General features: G+C 41.4%; 1 protein-coding gene across 5 annotated transcripts in view; it reads right to left on the bottom strand.

Annotated features, from left to right (window-relative positions):
• Positions 1 to 20,798, bottom strand: part of HERC1 (HECT and RLD domain containing E3 ubiquitin protein ligase family member 1) — a 3,987,333-nt gene that overhangs the window by 473,942 nt on the left and 3,492,593 nt on the right. For all 5 annotated transcript variants that reach the window (XM_044077739.1, XM_044077741.1, XM_044077740.1 and 2 more), the window contains exon 66: positions 12,811 to 12,966. In XM_044077739.1, the coding sequence (XP_043933674.1) occupies positions 12,811 to 12,966 (156 nt within the window). The remainder of the gene's footprint in view (positions 1 to 12,810; positions 12,967 to 20,798) is intronic.

Raw genomic sequence — 20,798 nt, 5'->3', positions numbered from 1 at the left:
GCACTGGGGCTGAAAGGGATCTATGTTCCTAGTCTCTGCCCAACAAGAGAAATGTTTCCATTTGCTAGCATAAGTCTTCCTAGTAGCGGATTTGTGAGAGGAGACAATGATCTCACGTACGGGCTGGGAAGCCTGGCTAGGGTTGGAACTGGATCAACCTAGCTGTGAGCTGGAGTGTTTGGAGGGATCGACGCAGCTCTCCTGTCTGATGAATCAGGAGGTCTGGAATAGGATCCAGAATCCAGGGCTGCTCGAGGAGGTAACGGTGCAAGAACGGAAACCATATCTGTCGAGGCCAGTAGGGGGCAATGAGGATCATTCTGCAACCCAACGGAATAACTTTCTGTATAAGTTTGGGTATAAGAGGGAACGGCGGGAAGGCATAAAGAAGTCCCTGAGGCCAATCGTGGACTAGAGCGTCTCTGGGAGGGTGACTGGGAAGCGGTAAAAGGGAGAAGTAGTTGCTGCATTTGCTGTTGAAAGGGGTGGCAAACAGATCGCAACAAGGCTGTCCCCATTTGCGGAAGGTCAGATCTGCAACTACCTGATTCAGAGACCATTCGTGAGGCATGAGAATAGCTCTGCTGAGCCTATCCGCTATGACGTTGGACTTCCCAGGGATGTGCTTCGCAATCAGAAGTCATTGGGAGGAAATCGCCCACTGCCAGAGTCTGAGTGCTTCTCGACATAGGGGGGTAGGACCTGGTTCCGCCCTGCTTGTTGATGCACCACACCACTGACATGTTCGTTCGAATTGCAATGGTCCCGGAAGGGAGAAAGTCCTGAAGGGCTTGCAATTCTAGAAGCACGGCTCTCATCTCCAAGACATTTATGTGCAGATGGTACTCGTGAGGCTGCCAAGTGCCTTGGACTGTCCTGCCATGATAATGTCCCCCCCACCCTATCAGTGAGGCATCTGTGGTCACTGTGGCAACCGGAGGGGGCTGGATGAATGGTCTGCCCTGAGACACTAGTGGGGAAACCATCCACCAGGAAAGGTGCCTTTTGCATGTTTCTGTAATCATGATCATGTGAGACATGGGGAGCTGTTGAAAGGACCACTGTGTGAAAAGGAGCCACTGAAAAATTCTCATGGGAAAACGGGCCAGAGGTATCAGAAGAATTGCCGCTGCCATAGAGCCCAGAGTTAGAAGGACTGCCCTGACTTCTGCCCTTTTGCATTGCATGAGGACATGGACTTGCTGTCGAATTGTGGCCACCCTGTCTGGTGGTAATCTTGCGGACATACTTCTTGTATCTAAATCTGCTCCTATATAGGTAATAGATTGACAGGGCAACAAGGCAGATTTTTCAAAATTTATAGTAATGCCTAGCTGTGCACAAATTGTAATTGTATAGTCCCTGGCTTGAAGAAGTTGATGCCTGGTAGTAGCAGTAAGGAGCTAGTCGTCTAGATATGGAAACACATGGAATCCTCAATGCCTCAGGTGAGCCGTGGCTACTGCCATGCATTTGGTAAACACCCTGGGGGCTGTGGTGAGACCAAAGGGCAAAGCTCTGAACTGGTAGTGACTGGCTCCCAGCCGGAAGCTAAGGAACCTCCTGGAGCGCCTGTCCATTTTGATGTGGTAGTATGCATCCTGGAGATCGAATGAGCACATCCAATTGTCCTGATCCAAGAAGGGTAGAATGGACTGTAGCGTGACCATCCGAAACCTTGTTCTTTGAACAGACTTGTTTAGTCTGCTGAGATCCAATATTGGTCTCCAGTCCCCTGTCTTTTTTGGTACCAAAAAGAACCTCGAGTAAATTCCGGATCAGTGTTGGTCTGCCGGGACTTCCTCGATGACTCTTTTTTCTAGCAGTCTTGAAACTTCTATGACTGCTTGGGCCCTCAGATTGGGTGGAACATCTGGAAGGGACTTGCTTGATGATGAGGGGGGTTGAAGGAAGGGAATTATGTAGCCTCCGGATATGATAGAGTGTACCCATTTGTCTCATGTTATGTTTTGCCAGGCATTTGGGTACAGTGAAAGTCTTCCCCCGACTGCCTCCATAGGCGGGCAGCCGGGCAACCCTTCAGGGATGCTGGAAGGGCTTATCATAGAAGGATTCTCTGATGCCCTGGTTCTGCGGACCCCCTCTGCCCCGAGGGCGGGGTCTGTTGTTGTTGTTTCCTCCTCTGCCCCTGGAGGAAAAATCACTACGTGTGTCAGGCGGGGCTCCCTGTGATTTCCGAAACCACATTTTACCACTCTTCTGACCCTTGGGGTATGGTCTGGAAGGAGTGGAAAAACGGACTCCCACGGCAGAGAGAGTCTTGCCTTCATGCTCACACCTAGTCAGAGTGTCTTTCACCTGTGGTCCAAAAAAAAAGGAACCATCAAAGGGAGTGTTGGTGAACGACGCTCTAAAGTGTTCCGCAAAGTTACACAGCCGCATGCAAGCGCGTCTCCTGAGGGCCACGCCTGTACCTGCGGCTCTACTCGCACCATCGGCTGCATAGGAAATGAGCCTCATGGAGGAGTTGACTACAGAATTAAGGGTCGCCAGCTGAGAAGCCACTTTAGCTTGAGCCCCTTCAGCTGATGGATCCTGGAGGGTATCTTCGAGCTCTTTCAGGAGATCCCTCTGAAGCCTGGTAAAATGGCATAAGTAATTCAGTGACCTCATGGAATAGGTCACTGAAGCAAACATTCGCTTCCCGTATCTATCCATGTCTTAGACTCCTTGTTAGGAGGATGGACAGAGGAAGAAGTTTCCGCTAACTCCTTTTTAGTGGCTGCTGCTACCACCATGACATCTACGGGAACACCCTTAGTAAGGAACTGTTTATCAGGGGGTGCAGTGATAAACTTGCCACGTCTCCTCGGGGTTGGTTCCACTGTATCCGGGGCTGACCAAGCCCTTCGAGCCACCACTGACATTAGTGGATCGAAGGGCGGAGACACCCAGGAGGTGGAAGGTCGGGAACCGAATGCATCCAGGAATACAAATTCATCCTCGGTAGGGGCTACATCATTCCAGTTCCCCCTCTGCTTAAGCATTTCTAGGATGTCCGAAAAGGAAACATCTTCAGAGGGGGATCTCGGGGACCCTTCTGATTCATCCAAATCCGTATCCGAAGTGACAGACTTGGGGGAGTCAATGTGCTTCCTCTTGCACTTCCTCTTCCGAGGGGGCTCCTCTGAATGATCAGGGGAGGCCTCGGAAGAGGAGGAAACACCCAATGGGGTGCTCTGGAGTGCCGGTTCCCCACGCTTGGGGTCTGGAGGAGGGACAGAGATTGACGCAGGCACTACAGGGGATGGAGCCAGTGGGGTCGAAGGTGGAGCTGACTCAGAGGCCAGTACACTCCTCATGACATCGAAGGCGTCCCTGCCACGATGCAGAGAAGGCTCCGAGGAAACCGGAATCCTCCTCCACACCAAGGGAGATGGCTCCGGGGCCGATGTAGGAGCTGAGCTCACCCGCGCCGATGCTCTGAGAGGGAGAACAGGGTCATACAAGTGTCCGATGCCACTCGCCCCCTCGGAGCCGACGAGGGAGTCTCAGCGCCCAGATCCCTCGACGGACGGCACCATCGAGGGGCTCAGAGCCGACGACGGAACTGAAGGAGAAATCGTTATGCAGACGGTTCCACGATTCGAACCCCAACAAACTCCGGCTCCGAGCTCAATGGAGTCGGAGGAGGAACACTGATAGAAACGGACGGAGCTGACACCTGCTGAGGAGGGCTGGACAACATTTTGGCCAGTGCCTGCGACTTCAACAATCTACTAACCACTCTCTCCACATCGTGATCAGAGAGCCTAGAGGACCGAGAAGAGTGGAATGATCTGTGACTACGGTCACTCTGCAATAGGGGAGACCAAGGAGCTGAAAGTATAGATTCTAGGGAAGGGGACCTCGGCCTCTTGTGGGTCCGTGATGGCTCTGAAGGTGATGGTGGAGCCGACGGGGAGGCAGTCTCCTCGGTTCCAGCTGGAACCGAAGTAGTAGGTAATGCTTGGGCCAATGACGGCTCCGAGCTGGGAGCCAACGATTTGGTCGGTTTAGGAGACTTCACCGGCTGAGCCTTGGCCGGTGAATCCTGGGGCTTGAGAAGACCCCTCAAAATAAGTTTATTTTTGCGCTCCTGCAGAACTCTTGGGCTAAATGCATGGCATACAGAACAACAGTCCTGCAGGTGCACTGCGCCTAAGCAATAGACGCAAGAAGTGTGCCCATCTGTCAGAGACATTTTCTGACAGCATGAGTCACACTTCTTGAATCCAGACACCTTGGATTCTTTAGACATAACTCTAAATTGTTTTTGGCCTAGGGCCGAGCAAAACAAAACTAATGCTAAACACTAACCACAAAAAAAACAAACAATACACAGACTACTACAGTTTAAAGATAGTTTTTTTTTTTTTTTTTAATTAGGAAGCCTCTAACTTAAACGGCTACCTACAATCAGAAAAAGAAGCTAAACTAAAATGCTACCTACAAGAGGGATGGGGGGGGGGAGAACTCTCTAACTTAAACGAGTTCTAAGGAAAAACTACAAATACACTAAACTACAATAAATTAGTTAGCGAATATTATTTTAACAACAACTACTAGAAAAAAAGCCCTAATCTAACAGAAAAGGTAGATCAATACAAGTTATACGAGCCTGAGCCAGTAACATCGAACCTCGCAGCTTGAAGCGGCAAACGAGATCTGGGTAGCTAGCGCTAGGCATCTTGGGATAAGGGGTAGCCTCGAGCTATAGAAGATGGCCGAGTCGGAGCAGAGGATCGGCTCCGATCCCAACAAGCAAGAAACGAAGGCAAGATAGACAGCTTAACATTAAAGGTTATCTATGCTAAAGTGCATGCTATTTTTTTGTGTTATATTCTTAGCTCATTTAGACTTCCTGATATGAAAACAACTTGCACGCTTTCAAAAAACATTCAGTTTTAGCCCTAATAAAAAAGTGCATTGGGTACCTTTAAATAAACTAAATTGTGTATTGCTATATTAAATGTATCAAATTAAGGATGATGGGGAGGTAACTTCTTGTATAACTTATTCACTTTCACGGTTTAAAACTTAATTTACCTTTCAATGAACTGCCTGTCAATGCATGTTTAAATGTTAATTGCCAATGCCTGTCAATGCATGTTTAAATGTTAATTGCCAAGTACCTTATATTCTACATTCAACAGACAGTATTCAGACTTCACATCTGCAGGCTTATCTAAAGTAAAACCAGTACTTGACTTTAAAGATGCAAACAATCTTTGTGTATTTCACTGACAACACACTGCTCAGCCCTCTTTTGACTAACTGCTTGCATTTGCAGACTTTTTGTCTCCCACTGAAAGCCTTCATTAATGGAAAAACAAAGTTAATGATTATACAAATACAAGAAAGAACTACCATTTTCCATTACTTTCATTATTTAACATTTTCCACACCTATTTGCTTAAAAAAAGTCTACAGTTTAAACAGAGGATATTACTCTAGATATCCACATACATAAAAGAGAAGAAATTATCATCTTAGTTCAACATACAGTGATTAATTAGCATCCCCCACTCCAGCAGCTTAAAAGCACAGCATTCTATTTACTTTAGCTTACTTTTGTCTAGCCTTTCTTCCCTTGTTACTGTGAAAAGTCTGGATACCTTACACCTAAAAAAATGCTTTTACTGCATTACTATCTTTAACATATACAGAAGTCACTGATAAGACACCCCAACTCACATTTAAAATACTCCTGACTGCACACTATTCAAGACTGCCTTACAACACAACATGCAATCTATATCATTACATTTTTATACAGTTAAGAACAAAAACTGTTTTACTTCAGTACAATCAGCTTCATTTTAAAAATTAATGACATACAGTGACGTGTATGTATATCTTTTACAGTCCACCCACCAGTTTAATACAGTCAACAAAATTCTAGTCTTGCAAAACCTCATTTAACATGCCTATTATTTTATTTAACATGACTGATGCTTTACAGTCTCCCATTTATTCACTAATTTTACAGTGTTGCTGGTTTTCTTCTCAATCCTCTCCATCTCCCAACACAAGTCTCTGGTTCAAGTCTGAGGTACGTCTGGTCCTTCTAGTCAGCTCCTTTGTGTTTTTCTGTCAATGAAGCATTTGCCTTTGGAATAAAGGCAAATGTTTCACTGGCAACATCTCTCTACAGGGTTTGTTCCTTGTCAAAAGAATGAGAAACATAGTCCCCTTCCGCTTACTAGCTCACACTCTAATGGCTAAACTGTTCTATTTCCTCTTTAGTATGATCCACATCCAAAAATGCTTTTGATCATCCAGGAAACATATTCTGAAGAAAGTTGGATACCAGCATCTTGAATTTCACACCCACCTCTCAGCGTTTCCTGATTGCTGGGATACACTTGTTTTTTGGAACAAACACACTACGTGCTCTCTCAACTAACAAATCCATCTATGGAACACTAGTCCAGTTGCTTATATATATATATACCCTCATAAAATTATTGCAGTGTGTTCCTTCAAGTTTCTGTGGTACAGCAGAAAATCTCATATTTTTACTGCACATTCTTTTAACATTACTATTTTTTCGAGACAGCTCTTCTTGAGAAGCCTGAAGCTCAAATAGCCTTTTCCCATTTCACCCTCTGATGTTTGCAGTTTTATCAGATCATCTGAGCAGACAGTCAAAGCTTCTTCTATGTTTTCCAGGCTTTTGTTTTTTGACTATATACATGTGTGTGTGTGTGTGTGTGTGTGTGTGTGTGTGTGCGCGTACGCATGTACATTTTTTTCCTTCGGTGTTTAACTTGTTTTGAACAACTCTGAGAACACTTGACTTACTTTTTCTATACATTACTGGAAGCCATCTCCTAGACCAAAGCTGAAACCTGACAGTACAGTTGTGTACACTTACCATAAATATAGATGTTCGAGTGTATTCACTGTTGCAGTCATTACATTTGGGTAATATGCTGGCAGGTTGCCCTCAGTCGACCTGATTAACAAGTCTTGGGTCCTGCATCGGTTGCTGTCCCTTCTTCCATGACGTCAGGTCATCAGGGGTATAAAACATGCAGCCGACGCCATTACATCAGTTTTTCTTGCCCCAGATGTCAGGTGCCCCCCTAATGGGGAGCAAATAAAATTAATAACACAAAATTATACCTCCAACCAAAAGCAAATACACCAAAAAGGCTTTTAAGCATAGTGAAGGAAAGTAGAGGTATGGCCAAAGAAAAGTAGGGGGCTGGGGGGGGGGTAACCAGGACTGCAACAGTGAATACACTCAAACATCTACATTTATAAGTGTACACAACTGCACTATGTTCTTCGTGTTTCACTGTTGCAGTCATTACATTTGGGCAGATTCCCAAAGCTATGGTTGGGAGGAGTTTATACAGCATTAGGACCAGCTATAAGGCCCTGCAAGACAGCAGTGGCAAATTCAGCTCTGAATTTAGAGAAAATTGGTAAATGATAATGCTTGGTGAAAGTATGAACAGAACTCCAGGTAGCAGCTTCTAGAATATCCCCGGTAGGAACACCTCTGAGAAAGGCTGCAAAAGTAGATGCAGCCCTGGTGGAGTGAGATCTGATCCCCTGGGGGATAGGTTTTCCAAGGTACTTATAGCAGAAATGAATGCAATGGCTTATCCATTTGGAAATGGTTTGTTTTGAAATAGCCTTCCCCTCTGCCCCTGCAGCAAATGCTGCCAGCAATTGTTCAGATTTTCTTCGAGATTTAGTCCTGTCCAAGTAGAATCTAAGTTGCCTGTGCACATCCAAGGAATGCAGAATCCATTCCCCTTTGTTCTATGGATTGGGAAAGAAGGTTGGCAAATTAATGGACTGATTAAGAGCCACACTGGATACCACCTTGGGCATGAAGGATGGATTGGTCCTGAGAGATACCCTGTCCGCATGAAAGATGATGAAAGGCTCCACTGCCATAAGGGCATGTAATTCAGATACCCTTCTAGCTGAAGTGATTGCTAAAAGGAAGGCTGTTTTCCAAGAAATAAATTTTTAGTCTGCAGTAGCAGCTGGCTCGAAAGGAGGTAGAGTGAGCTTCTCCAAAACAAAGTTAAGGTCCCAGGCAGGGACAGGGGCTCTCCTGGGTGGTCTCAAGTTTTTTGCTCCTCTGAGATACTGCTTGAGCAGAAGATGAGAGAAGAGGGTGGTTCTGTGTTACAGTGAGCTGAAATAGCTGAGGCATGGATTTTAATAGAGGAAAACGACAGGCCCTTGTGAAGCATCTCAGTTAAGTATTGCAAAATCTGAGGGAAATCGGTCGTTGCTGTGCTCATCCCTAAAGATTGGTTCCAGGCACAGAATCTTTTCCATTTGTCAGCATACGATTTTCTAGTACTAGGTCTTCTTGCCTCCAAGATGACATCCATCACAGGCTTGCTGAGGAATGATAATTGTGAATTTAAGTGATTAGCCAGGCTGCAAGGTTCAATGTTGGAAGCTGAGGGTGCAGAATTTGGTTCTCCTGCTGAGACAGCAGGGAAGGCGTCTGAGGCAGGTGCCATGGAGTTACTTGCGACACACTGCGCAGGAGTGGGTACCAGTGTTGGGGCGGCAGTCTGGAGCAATCAAAATCATCCTTGGTTTGTCCTGTTTGACTTTCAGCAGAACTTTGGAGAGCAGAGGCAGATGGGGAAAGGCGTAGACTGACAGGCTTTCCCAGCTGAAGGAGAGAGCATCCACTTTCCATGCTTGTTTGTGGGGAGTCCTTGTGCAAAACATGTCCAACTGGTAGTTCTGGGGGGGAGGCAAATAGATCTATGCCTGGGCTTCCCCATTTGCTTATCAACATGTTGAAAATCTGTGGTTCCAGTTGCCACTCGTGTGGGTCTATGAGTTTTCTGCTTAGTCCGTCTGCCAGTGTGTTCAATTTTCCTGGCAGGAATTGAGCTTGTAAGTGCACTTGGTAGCTCAAGGCTGTGTTCCACAATGCCATGGCTAATCTGCAGAGGGGGTAGGAATGTGTACCCCCCCTGCTTGTTTATATACCACATAACCGTGGTGTTGTCTGTCTTTACTATTAGTTGTCCTGGAAGAATGTAGTCCTTGAAGGCTGTCAGAACATTCTGTACAGCTAACATTTCTTTTTGCTTGATATGTAGGTGCATTTGATTTGAGTTCCATTTGACCTGAATGCTCTTCCCTGCCAGGTGAGCCTCCCATGCATAGTCTGATGCATCTGTAGTTAGGGTTTTGGTGGCAGAGGGTAGTGTGAATGGCAGTCCCTTGTTCTGGTGGCAGGCCTCTGCCCACCAAAGGAACTCCAGGCGTAGGCAAGGTATGATAGGAATCGTTGTTTCCAGGCTGTGACAATGTTGACTTCATAGACTTTTTAAGCACCACTGTAGTTTCCTCATATGCAGTCTTGCATATGGAATTAGAAGAATGCAGGAGGCCATGAACCTCAAGGCTTGCAGTATTTGTGTTGCAGATAGCAGGGTTTTTGTGGCCACTTGTTTGAAGTAAGTTACCAAATGAATTTCCTTCTCTGGCATGAGGAAAGCCATCTGGGTAGTTATATTCAAGCTTGTACCCAGGAATGTAATCTGTTGACAGGGTACCAGTTGTGATTTATTTTTGTTTATGGTGTACCCCAGACAAGTCAGAACCCTTTTTACAAATGCCAGATGATTTAGAAGTATGTCCTGGTTTTCTGCCTGAATTAGACAATCGTCCGGGTATGGATATATTTGAATATTTCTTTGCCTGCAAAATGCAATAACTGGAGCCAGGCACTTTGTGAATACCCTGGGCGCAGTAGACAAGCCAAAGGGCAGTGCCAAGAACTGATAATGCAAGTAGCCTGCTTTGAAGCGTAGGTATCTTCTGCAAGATTCCTTGATTGGGATGCGCAGGTATGCTTCTTTTAAATCTAGAGTTGCCAACCAGGCATCTTTGCCTAGCATAGGTAGTAAATGGTGAAGAGTCAGCATCTTGAATTTTGGAATTTCCAGAAAGGTGTTTAGAGTAGACAGGTCCAGGATTGGACGCCATGATTTGTCTTTTCTGGGTACCAGAAAAAGCCTGGAATAGAAACCTTGTCCCTTTTCCTCTTCTGGTACCGGTTGAATAACCCCCATGCTTAAGAGGGAAAGTACTTGTTTTTGAGCCTCTGCCCACTCATTTGGGGCAGGTCTGGCCACCTGTTTGGTGTTGGCAACGTGTGGAAATGAAATCTGTATCCCTGGGACACTATATGTAAAACCCATTTATCCTGGATTATGAGTTTCCAGTTCTTTGCATGAAGAGCAATCTTTCCCCCCAGAGGGGTGGTTAAAAGGTAAGTGCTTGGTACTGTTAAAAGGAAGTCATTGAGACTGTTTACCATAGGGGGATGTCATTACATTTGGGTAATCTGCTGGCCGGTTGCCCTCAGTCGGATCTAGAAGGGGCTGGAAAAGACCAATTCTTAGTAGGCCAGTGCCTACTAAATCTTGGAGGTTGCACGTGTAAGAAATCTTTAACAGTTTGCATAGATTTAGCTTTATCTTCCATCTTTTTTAGAACTTCTTCAGCCTTATTGCCAAACAGGCAGTCCTGATTTAAAGGAACATCCAACAATTTAGCTTTAACATGATCAAGATTGCTCCTTAAGCCAAGCATGCCTTCTAAGCACAGACCCAGTACAACAGCCCTGCAGGAGGCCTCTAAAGAATCAAAACCATATTGCAAAGTATGTTTTTCAACTTGTTCAGCAGAATGCATTAAATCCTGTAAATCTTTATTTTTCACACAATCAGGAATCAACATCACTTTGTTTAAGCAGTCCAATAATATGCTGTTGATATTTTAATATATGAAATTGGCAGTTTAAAGCTCTGATTGCCAAGGTAGCAGATGTATATACCTTTTTACCCCATCTATCCAGCGCCCTGGAATCTCTATCAGAAGGGGTAGGATTTTTAGCAGTAGAAGCCTTAATGCCCTTAGGTCCTTGAGAAATGGTCTCTGGATCTGCAACAGGATTTTTAAAAAGGAACTTGTGGGACACAGGAACCCGTAGTATCTGACAGGCTTACTAGGAGCCGAAGGCAAGGAATCAGGGGCCAAACTGGATTCTGAGAACACATCAACAATGTCTAGTACAGCAGGTATAGCCAAAGGCCTATGCTGAGGTAAAAGAAGGAAATCCCTAAGCCTCTTTCTTGAATCAGAAAATTCCTGACTTTCCCAGTGGAAATGCTCCCTTAAAGTATGTAAAGTTTCCCCAAAAGAAAAGTCCTCAGGAGAGGAAGCAGGGGGAATGGAATCCTCTGCATCAGAATCCTCATAAGTAGGTATGGACAAATCCAGGTCATTAGAAGAGTCAGAAGAAACAGAATCCTGTTCAGAAGATTCATAATCAAGCTCAGCCCTAGGCCTCTTAGAGGGGGGGGGGGGGTTGACTACCCCAGATTAGAGTAATTAGATCTTCAGCCATTCTGATCATTTGCTTTTTAGGCATAGGGGCCTGAACATGTGGCCTAGGAGTCGATGTTTTAGACATAGATCGAGATTTAGGCCTTAGTAATGAAGGTGGTGTAGATTTAATATGCAAGTCCATAGGCCTGAATACACCATCAGAAGCTGGTGCCTGCACAGCGGCTCCGGACCCATACAAGGTAGAGACATCCACGGGTTCCACAGGTGAAACATCTCGCAGCTTACTGGACTCTGAATGGGTCTTAGTAGAGGCCTGCGAATCAGAAATAGCGGGTATTAGGGGCTGCGAAAGCGCCTCACTGAGTACCAGCGAACTTGCAACTGGCTTAGGAGAAGCATCGTCGGCAGTTTTGGGCCTCAGCGGCCTGTCTCTTGTCTTTATCTTTGCATTTTTTCAGAATCCCGGTAGTTGGATGGCTAACCAATGACATTTCTGGATAATTAAACAGAGAACCGACGATGGATAGTGCGCTGATTAAATAAAGCACAAAACCAACAGCAAGGTACGTCGTGGTCAGGGCCTAGGCAAGGAATACAGTACAAATGAAAATCTTTATGAGGTATTTGCTTTCCACAAGTAATGCAATTATTAACTTTTACTGACATCGGTAAGGAGCAAGAAAAAGTTTCCCCAACGGGCTACTTAGCTTTAAGTTGAAGACTTCGGTTCTGAAACCCAAAAACGAAAATTTCAGGAGTCAGCCGACCGGCACTTGTGAATGCTTCTGCTTCAGGCAAGAAAGACTGATGTAATGGCACTGGCTGCATGTTTTATACCCCTGACGACCTGACGTCATGGAAGAAGGGACAGCAACCGACGCAGGACCCAATACTTTGTTAATCAGACCGACTGAGGGCAACCTGCCAGCAGACTACCCAAATGTAATGACTGCAACAGTGAAACATGAAGAACATCTGTCTTTTGCTGAACAGATGAAAGATTTTTCTAAGCCAGAGCTTTTTCTTTCTTTCTTTTCTCATTGATTTCCTCTTGCTTTCTCCAAATTTCTTCTTTACTGACATCCATACAATGTAATCAATAGTCTGTAACATAATTTTCCCAAATGAATAGCTTTATCTAGCTTGTTTTGGCAGTTGATCAATGTGCAGTCATCTTGGAAGTCCCCCATCCACACAAATTAGCAGCAATGGCATCCTACTCAAAGGAGAATATTTATGTTTATGTTAAAAAAGTAGGTATGATGTAATACTTTTCAGCCGAGAACTAAATACAGTAAAGTTAAAGCTATATGCAAAATACTTTAAGCTAAAAATGCTTCCTTGCTTGGAATGACAGAATATTTTATTAAAACTACAATACTTACTGTAAGTCCAACATCCTGAAAAGCATTTTGACAGTGAATTATAAAAGACACTGCTGATATTCCATACCTGTCCAATCTGGTAACCCTCCAATGCCATCACTCTTTCTGGAAGTTTCTTATTTGAAGTGTTGCCTAGGCCTAATCTACCATAGTCCCCATTGCCAAAGGTGAATAGCTTGCCATCTGCTGTCACAACTGCAGAGTGTTTAAATCCACAAGACATCTGAAAAAAAAAAAATAGCAAGCATCAGTCTCTGCTTATAAAATGACTGAGTAAATTTAGCTGGCCAGGAAAAAAAGATTTGGTGGACAGCTTAAAAAAATACCAGTCACCGAATACTAATACATGCCATCCATTATCATTCCATTCCCAAAACTTGACACCTATCAGTAATATCTTACCTCTATCTGTAAAACATTTAAGAGCAAATGAACAACAATGCAATAAGGAAATTTAAATGTTTCCACAATGAGCATGTCTTTTCCTACATAGAAAGAATAACGTCTTACAGATTTTAGGAAAAAAGGTTTCTTGAATGTTGTATCTTTCGGCTTTTCCGGGTTAGGGGTCGCCACAGCGGAACTCCGGTCCGCTAATGATTGGCAGCAGATTTTTATGTACCGAGTTGCCAGTCCTGACGTACAACCTTCAACGGAGGTACTCCCATTCACACATGTCTCCACACAGAAGACGCTTTAGCTGAGAATCGAACAGGACAACGTCTTACTGTGAGGCGACAACGCTTGAATAATAACTGAAAATAACAACTCAAGCATTGTCTTCTGCATCAGATAATTACTTCTGCCTTCTACCTTGTTAACTGAGTCCGAAGGATGTAGAACAGCCTTTCTTCTCAGTGAAGTGCATTGTAAGATAAGAGAACATACATTTAATGCTTTCTATTGGCATATATTCCACATCATCACTCCATGCCTTTAAAATGAAAAGACAGCACAAAATATTAATTCATTCCTGATAAACAAACTTAATCCATTTCATGACTGTGGGAGAGCTGGTCTATCCAGTGAATGCAAAACAGTGAAACTAATCATGAACAGGGTGCCAACCCATAACACACATAGAATTACCAATTTACTAACAGTATGTTGGAGGAAACCAGAGCAGCCAACAAAAATACATGGGCACTGGGAGAACATGTAGTCTCCCCAAAGACGACGACTCAGCAGAGAACCAAGCATTGTGAGGCAGCAACACCAAGTGCTGCTCCACAGTGCTACACTAGGAAGAAAGCAGAAGATAGCACTCCTTCATTGTCTGATACCTGCTTTATACTAGACTACTGCATTGCACACACAGATGGACAATTCACCTATTATTATTTTTATGAGTAAGGAAATGTACTGAAAAATCCCAGTGCAAAAAGTGTGAATACAGAGTAGACATGCAAACTATACAAAGAAGGTATCACCATCCAGGAACCAAGTCAGATAACAAAATTATGTGCATCAGTAACTTCATCCACTCTGCCACATTACACTATCTCAGAGGTGAAGACAAAAGCTTATCTTGACAATGACAGAGCCAAAATGCTTAGAACAAGATTATGAACACTTAATTTCCCATTTGTATAAAAAATATTACAGGACATCTTAAAATGAAATCTGTCTGTCTTCCCCAAACACTGAGATCATTCAAATCTAATCTAAACTTAGTCTGGCTGTTAGCATAGAGGAATAAGGCTATGAGCTGTTAATGAGTTGCTTCCTATAGTCCATGGTTTGTTTATTTGATTCCAGTGTGACAATGAACAAATCAATTAACCAGAGACTGTCGGTCAGTTGGGATCTTCAGCTAGACACTGCAATGCTCTCATGAATGCCACTCTCAACAGTTACTTATGAATCAGCTTTCATTTTTATGCCACTGGATTATCCCGTTCAGTGTAATAATATAATTCTCAGTCCACAACTGTTTACCATAAACCATTACAATAAAACATTTCTTTTAATTGTATAGCTCTTCCTAAATCCTTTAAAAATGAGGTAAAACAGCTGGGCATCAATCTTCCTTGCAGACATGTCTCAGTCCACATCAAACCTGAGGTGGCACTAGCTATTTGCTCATCCCAGCGTGTTCTAATGTAAATAATAACTAAATAAAGCATCTGAAAGTATTCACTCTATCTAGAACAAAACAAATTAAAAAAAAAGCCAGGATTAAGTTACATATGTTATATCATCAATATAAATAAAGCTAGCAAGCATTTACTTAGGCAAAAATAAACCAGAACAATAGAAATACTTAGTGCTCAGAAGCAGGTATATTTAAACCTTACATAGAGACATTCACAAGGAATCTCTCTCCTACATAAAACAATATTGTTTTACTATTCCACTCATTAAGCCTTGAACTGATGTGGTAGAACTATTTTATTATACATTACTGCAAGAAAGAAATGTGTATATATATATATATATATATATATATATATATATATATATATATATATATATATATACATAAGCTAGCTATGTAGATTTTTAAATTAAAATAAAAAGGACCACTTTTATAAGGTCTAAGAAAGTGTACATCAAACATGCCTAATGAACAGCCATTTACCTTACTTATATCCCTTATCTTGCATCAGCTGTTCTGGCTATATATCTATTATGTCTTAAGGACTGCACAAACTACACAACCTTAAATGCAGACAGGAGTTAAATAAGAATGACGTTATTACAAAGCAATTCATCAACTTATTAGACAACAAGCTTCCATCAAAATAAATATCCAATTTTAATCAGTTGTGCAATGACTATATAAAATGCTAATTTGTGAGAATGCTACTTCTGAAAAGTAAATACATCTGTATGCATCTATATATTTATTTATGCATGCAACTCATAACCTAAGCAGTGCTATCCTGTGTTAGAAATGGAGGTAAAATGCTAGCATATCCAAGTTAAGAAACAGGTTTGAATGGCTAGCTTTCTATATCACAATAGCAAGACACATTACAAGGCAACATGGCTACAAGTATTAACACATCTCAGAGTGGCACAGACTTCAAAGACAACATGAATTCAGTATATCAACTAGTCCATTCATAATAAACTTGAAGTAAAGCCATATACCACTCTGGAAAGTATCTTAACTTTTATTCCTGTAAAACAGAGCAAAAGCTCTATTTTTACCAGTTACTACATTTTCCACATAAGAAGGTTCTCATCCACTAAGCTGGAAAGCTGCCACTGCATAAGAGTGGCCATACTAATAACCCCATCCAATTAATGGCCAACTTTCTTATTTCCCCATCTAAGAAATGTCTTGGTGAAAAATGTTCATATCCAACTGTGACTAAGTCTACAGTTATAAGCACAACTTTTAGCTTGCTGGCACGATTTTCATCACTGTCATTTAGCACGTTTTTCTCTGCTTGATCTATCACAACTTCACAAGTCGAACATTGAATGAAATGGTTGCAGCTGTATTCCTAACTTTACAAGAGTCTTTAAAACTGACTCATCGCTACCACTAAAAAAGCTAGATGATATTGCGTTCCATTTTATACAAACAACTAAAAGATAATTATTCACTTGTTTTACAGAGGTGAATGGACATCCTTAGTTTAGAGAGACATTTTTTTATAAGAAAATATACTTGAAAAGCAGGAGAAAATGATGAAAAGTATGAAAAATAGCAGCTGTTTATTGAATTTGCAAAGTTATTAGCTGTTTATTTTCCCATTAACACCTGTTTTTAACTAAAGACAAGGAACAGCAAGTACAAGCAATTAATCATAAGAGGTCTGATTAGTGTGTTCCAAGTAAAATCTACACTAATTCTGTCTTGTACTTGCACAGTTTCTAGCTGTTTTTTTTTCATTCACAAATGCTTTTAGTTGGAGACAATGAATCTGCAGGTACAAGCAATTAATCAGGAAAGGTCTGTGCAGTGTGTTCAGAGTGAAATGTACAAGGTGTAAAAGAATTAATTCTTAATGGGAAAGTAGCAAGCAGTTCAGTGAAAATAAAATGAAGTTTGTAGCTGTGAGAAGTGAACAGCTATACAAGCAGCTGCTTCCTCAGTAGCCTTAGTACTTTTAAGCATTAAATACAGCAGTGCAAAATTTAATTTATTTACGGGTATCCGGAACAGTTTTTCTTAAAGAGTTAAGAAAGCATGCAAGCTGTTTTTCATATATAGGTGGGGAATACAGGTAAGTGCAGACAAGCACTTCAGCATGGTTAACCTTAAATTCAAAATAGATAATGCCTACGTGTGCAGACATCAATATGGGCAACTGATGATCCTACATGGAATAGTAAGCTTCCTTTTTGCAAGCTCTATACAGTTTGATGTACTTACTGTCAATTAAAAGGGGTTAGATGTTTATGAGAATATTTGGTATGGAAGGTGTTAATTTACATATTACATGAGATGCAATAACTGGACTAGATTGGACATTATATTTTACAGAACCATGTGTATTTAACTGAAAGCTTTGAGTCCCATTCAATTCAGACTGTACACCAATAAGAAACTAAAAGGTAATGATGCAACAATGAGACACTGGTTCTTTCCTTATCTGTTAAGAAGAGATTTAGAAATACAAGGACTGGATAATAGATATAATTCAAAAGTTATTACGGAATTGAATCACCCAGTGGTGTGACAACTGGCCCTAGATGATTGCCATTTTGTTGAAGTTACACCTGATCTATGTGCAAACTGGGAAAAGGGATTGTGGATGTATGCACAGAAATTACTTCCTAAGGGATAGCTGGTGAGTGGGATTAAAAAGAAAATGGGGTTTAAAAACAGGGTAGAAATGAAAGAGATGGAAAATAGGAATTATTTAGAGGGATTGACAAGGGTTAGAGTATTTCAGAACAAGGAGAGTTGTGAAGAAAAAGAAGAGTAACTGCAAAGCAAAGTTGAAGGAGATATCAGAAGTTATAGATGACAATTCTGACACCCTGCAAAAGCTCACACATGAGAAAGACGTTATGAAAGCCAAAGTTGTAGCTGCAGAAGCTAAAACTGTTAATAGATCAAGAAGATTCTTCCTAGTGAAATAATTTACTATTCTTCAGGCTATCTTAAGGTGTAGAGGGAAGACACAGTACAGCATTTATTAAATCTAATGTAACAGCATGGTCACAAATATATGAGATGGCGATCACCTTCGAAAGAGAATTCTGACACAACTTTGGAAGCCAGGGACCAGTTGTCAGTAGAGGGCGTGTTACAGATTTTTTCCCATTATTTAAAAGATAAGCTGCTTTACACTCAAAAGTGGAGTTATTGCAATATCTCCAAGCTAGAAAATGGAAGGTTAGGACACAAGATGAACCTTGTTTTGAATTTAGTGTCACCATTACGTATAAGGACCTTATTACTTGGACTTCCATGTAGCTAGTATTGGTTTCTGTACAGAAAGTGTTGTACAGCTCATTTTTCCCTCCTATATGGCAGAGATAGAGGAAGAAAAATAGCATGAGCAAATATTAGAATATTGAAACACATTCGTTTTCATACTTCAGCAAAGGAACAAGATGAAGTGATGGCCAAAACAGGGAAAAAATAAATAAGGGTGACAATAACTGGGGTCAGTCTAAGTAAGGCACCGGACTTAGAATGACTTCTAGTTGAGATATTGAGGTTTGGGGAGGACGTTAACTTGCTTCTGGGAAAGATTATTCAATAAAGTCTTCAGGAATAAATGCTTCATTTTTTCCTGGAAGGATGGCATTATAGTAATGATTTTGAAAGGGTAAAAGACCCTTCTAGCTCCTATCGTCTAGTCCAGTGACAGTCATAAATCATAACTATAAGGTCTTTACAGCTGTTATAGCATGAAAATTAAATAAGGTACTTCCATCCCTAATGCACAGAGATTAGCATACGTTTATAGCTGGAAGGTGACAATCTCATCAGAAGAGCATTGATTTTCCAGGTTGTTCAAAGTAGGAGGAAACTTTTATTGCTTTTGAGTTTGGATGCAGGAAGGATTTATGATCAGGTTAAGTGGCCCTTTCTGTTTAGGGTAATGACTAATTTTGATTGGAGAGAATTTGTAAACCTTCTCAAAGAGGCACACCTGGAGTTGAATGTTACAATTAAGCTGAGGGGAGCTCTATCAAACAGATCTGAGGTCTTCACAGGCACTAGGCACAGGTGTCCTCTTGTCTATCATTTCTCTGATTTTTATCTGAAACATCTGGCAGCAGACATGAAGGACTCCACAGTAAGGGGATATAAATGTGGATATTTGGACCTGAAAGTGGGTTTGTACACAAATGACATTATCCAGTCTATGGTAGATCCTGGAAGGTATTATGACAGAATATTCACCCATTTAGAAAAATTCGATAGTTTGGTGGAGAACAAAATAAATGTAAGATAAAACTGAAGCAGCAACTTTTTTAACCTGCCAGAGAAATACCTGATCTGCAGCAGACTCGCACAACATTTTGAAAAAGAAGAAAATACTTTGGTATTTCGTTAACAGACTCCTTTGAAGGCTCCAAGTGGATGTCATATCAGGATTGTATGCAGAAGATTAAAGTGAATTTGGCAAAGAAGAAGTACGTAAGGATTCAGGTTTTACATTCACATGTGACCCCTTGGGTATTGTACTTAAAGAATAATTAAGTTAAAAAACTGGATAGAAAATTTATTTCAGGCAGATCAGAGGTGGAATGTGGCCTAGGAGAAAATAATCCTGCCAAAACAGAAGAGGGGGCATATGCTGACACACATAAAAAGTCTGTTCAACTGCTCTTCTGGGAAAATATAAAGACCAGAAGAGAATATGGAAAGAGTACAATTAAACAAACATTTTTTGCTAAGTTAATGGGATGAGAACATCAATACTGAAAACAGGAAAGGATTGTTGCTTATCTTGATGCTGGCAGTGAAAAAGGTAACCATTAAGAAACAGAAGCAGAATAAAAGGCCAGAGTTGGAAGATTTAAAACCAGTACTGGAGACTCAGAGAAAATATGAGAGATTAAGAAGTCCAAATCATGAAAGGACATTGCAGAGAAGATGGTTACCTTGGTTTAAAGATTTAGAGGAAGTAAATATGGGAAAAAGGTTGTGAGCTCAGAGGCATAAAAAGATGATTATAGAACATGGGAAAGAGGAAAGCAATTACCAGGAGATTTTAAAACTTAAGAAGAAAAAAAAACAAAGAAAAAGTAGGTACCATCATTGGTTAGACACAGGCATTGTTAACAGAATAGGGAATTTAATGATTGAGTACTGCTTTCATTATTATGTCATTCGTTACTGTGTAGAATTCAAAGAATTCTTAAGGAACCACAATCCTTAAGAGTGGACTAAGATCATGTATGAAACATTAATATTGAGAACTCAAATAACCCCAGGTAGCTTTCAATTAAGGAAGAAATTGGCTAGCTGCTACGTAAAATACATAAGTACACTGTGCATGAGGTCAGCACAACATTGTAAAACAGTTATGTTTGTTAATAAAAGGTATAGATTTAAAAAAAATTATTATACAAAAGTTGAAAAACAAGAAGCTGTTGATTTTAGATATGGATAGTAAGATATACAAGATGCATACAGTGAAGATGTTCTTAGCTTCCTTAGCATTACATATTGGTCAGGCATACTTTTGTCAACCAGAGAGATTGTGGATGATAATAAAGAGCTGAAGGAACTTACTTGGGAGGGAAGAACATGTTGGCTTAGCGTTAACAGATTTGAAGTGGCACTTTTGAGTTATTCTGTTGGGGCTCATTTACATAACACAAGGCGAAAGATATAAATCAAAGTGGAAAAGGATGATGATGAAACATGTCAGGAGTGTAAAAGATAGTAAGACACAAGGATTTTTTATGCAAGTTTTTTTTTTAAACAAAAAAATCTTTACTGAATTATCACTTACAGCATAGGCAATCATACATTTAGACAAATGAAAACGAACCATACTGTCATACTTTCAGTTGTAAACATTATAATTCACTCAATCTTCTATACAGTCAGTATCAATCGAAAATTACATAGGTCATTCAATTCCTGGCTTCCCTTAAACCTCATTCCTCCTACAAACATTATTCTGC

This window comes from Protopterus annectens, chromosome 7.part0 (genome assembly GCF_019279795.1).
Source record: "Protopterus annectens isolate FY-2018-M chromosome 7.part0, PAN1.0, whole genome shotgun sequence".
Classification (NCBI taxonomy): Eukaryota; Metazoa; Chordata; order Ceratodontiformes; family Protopteridae; genus Protopterus; species Protopterus annectens.
This window is presented reverse-complemented; position numbering and strand designations above follow the sequence as displayed.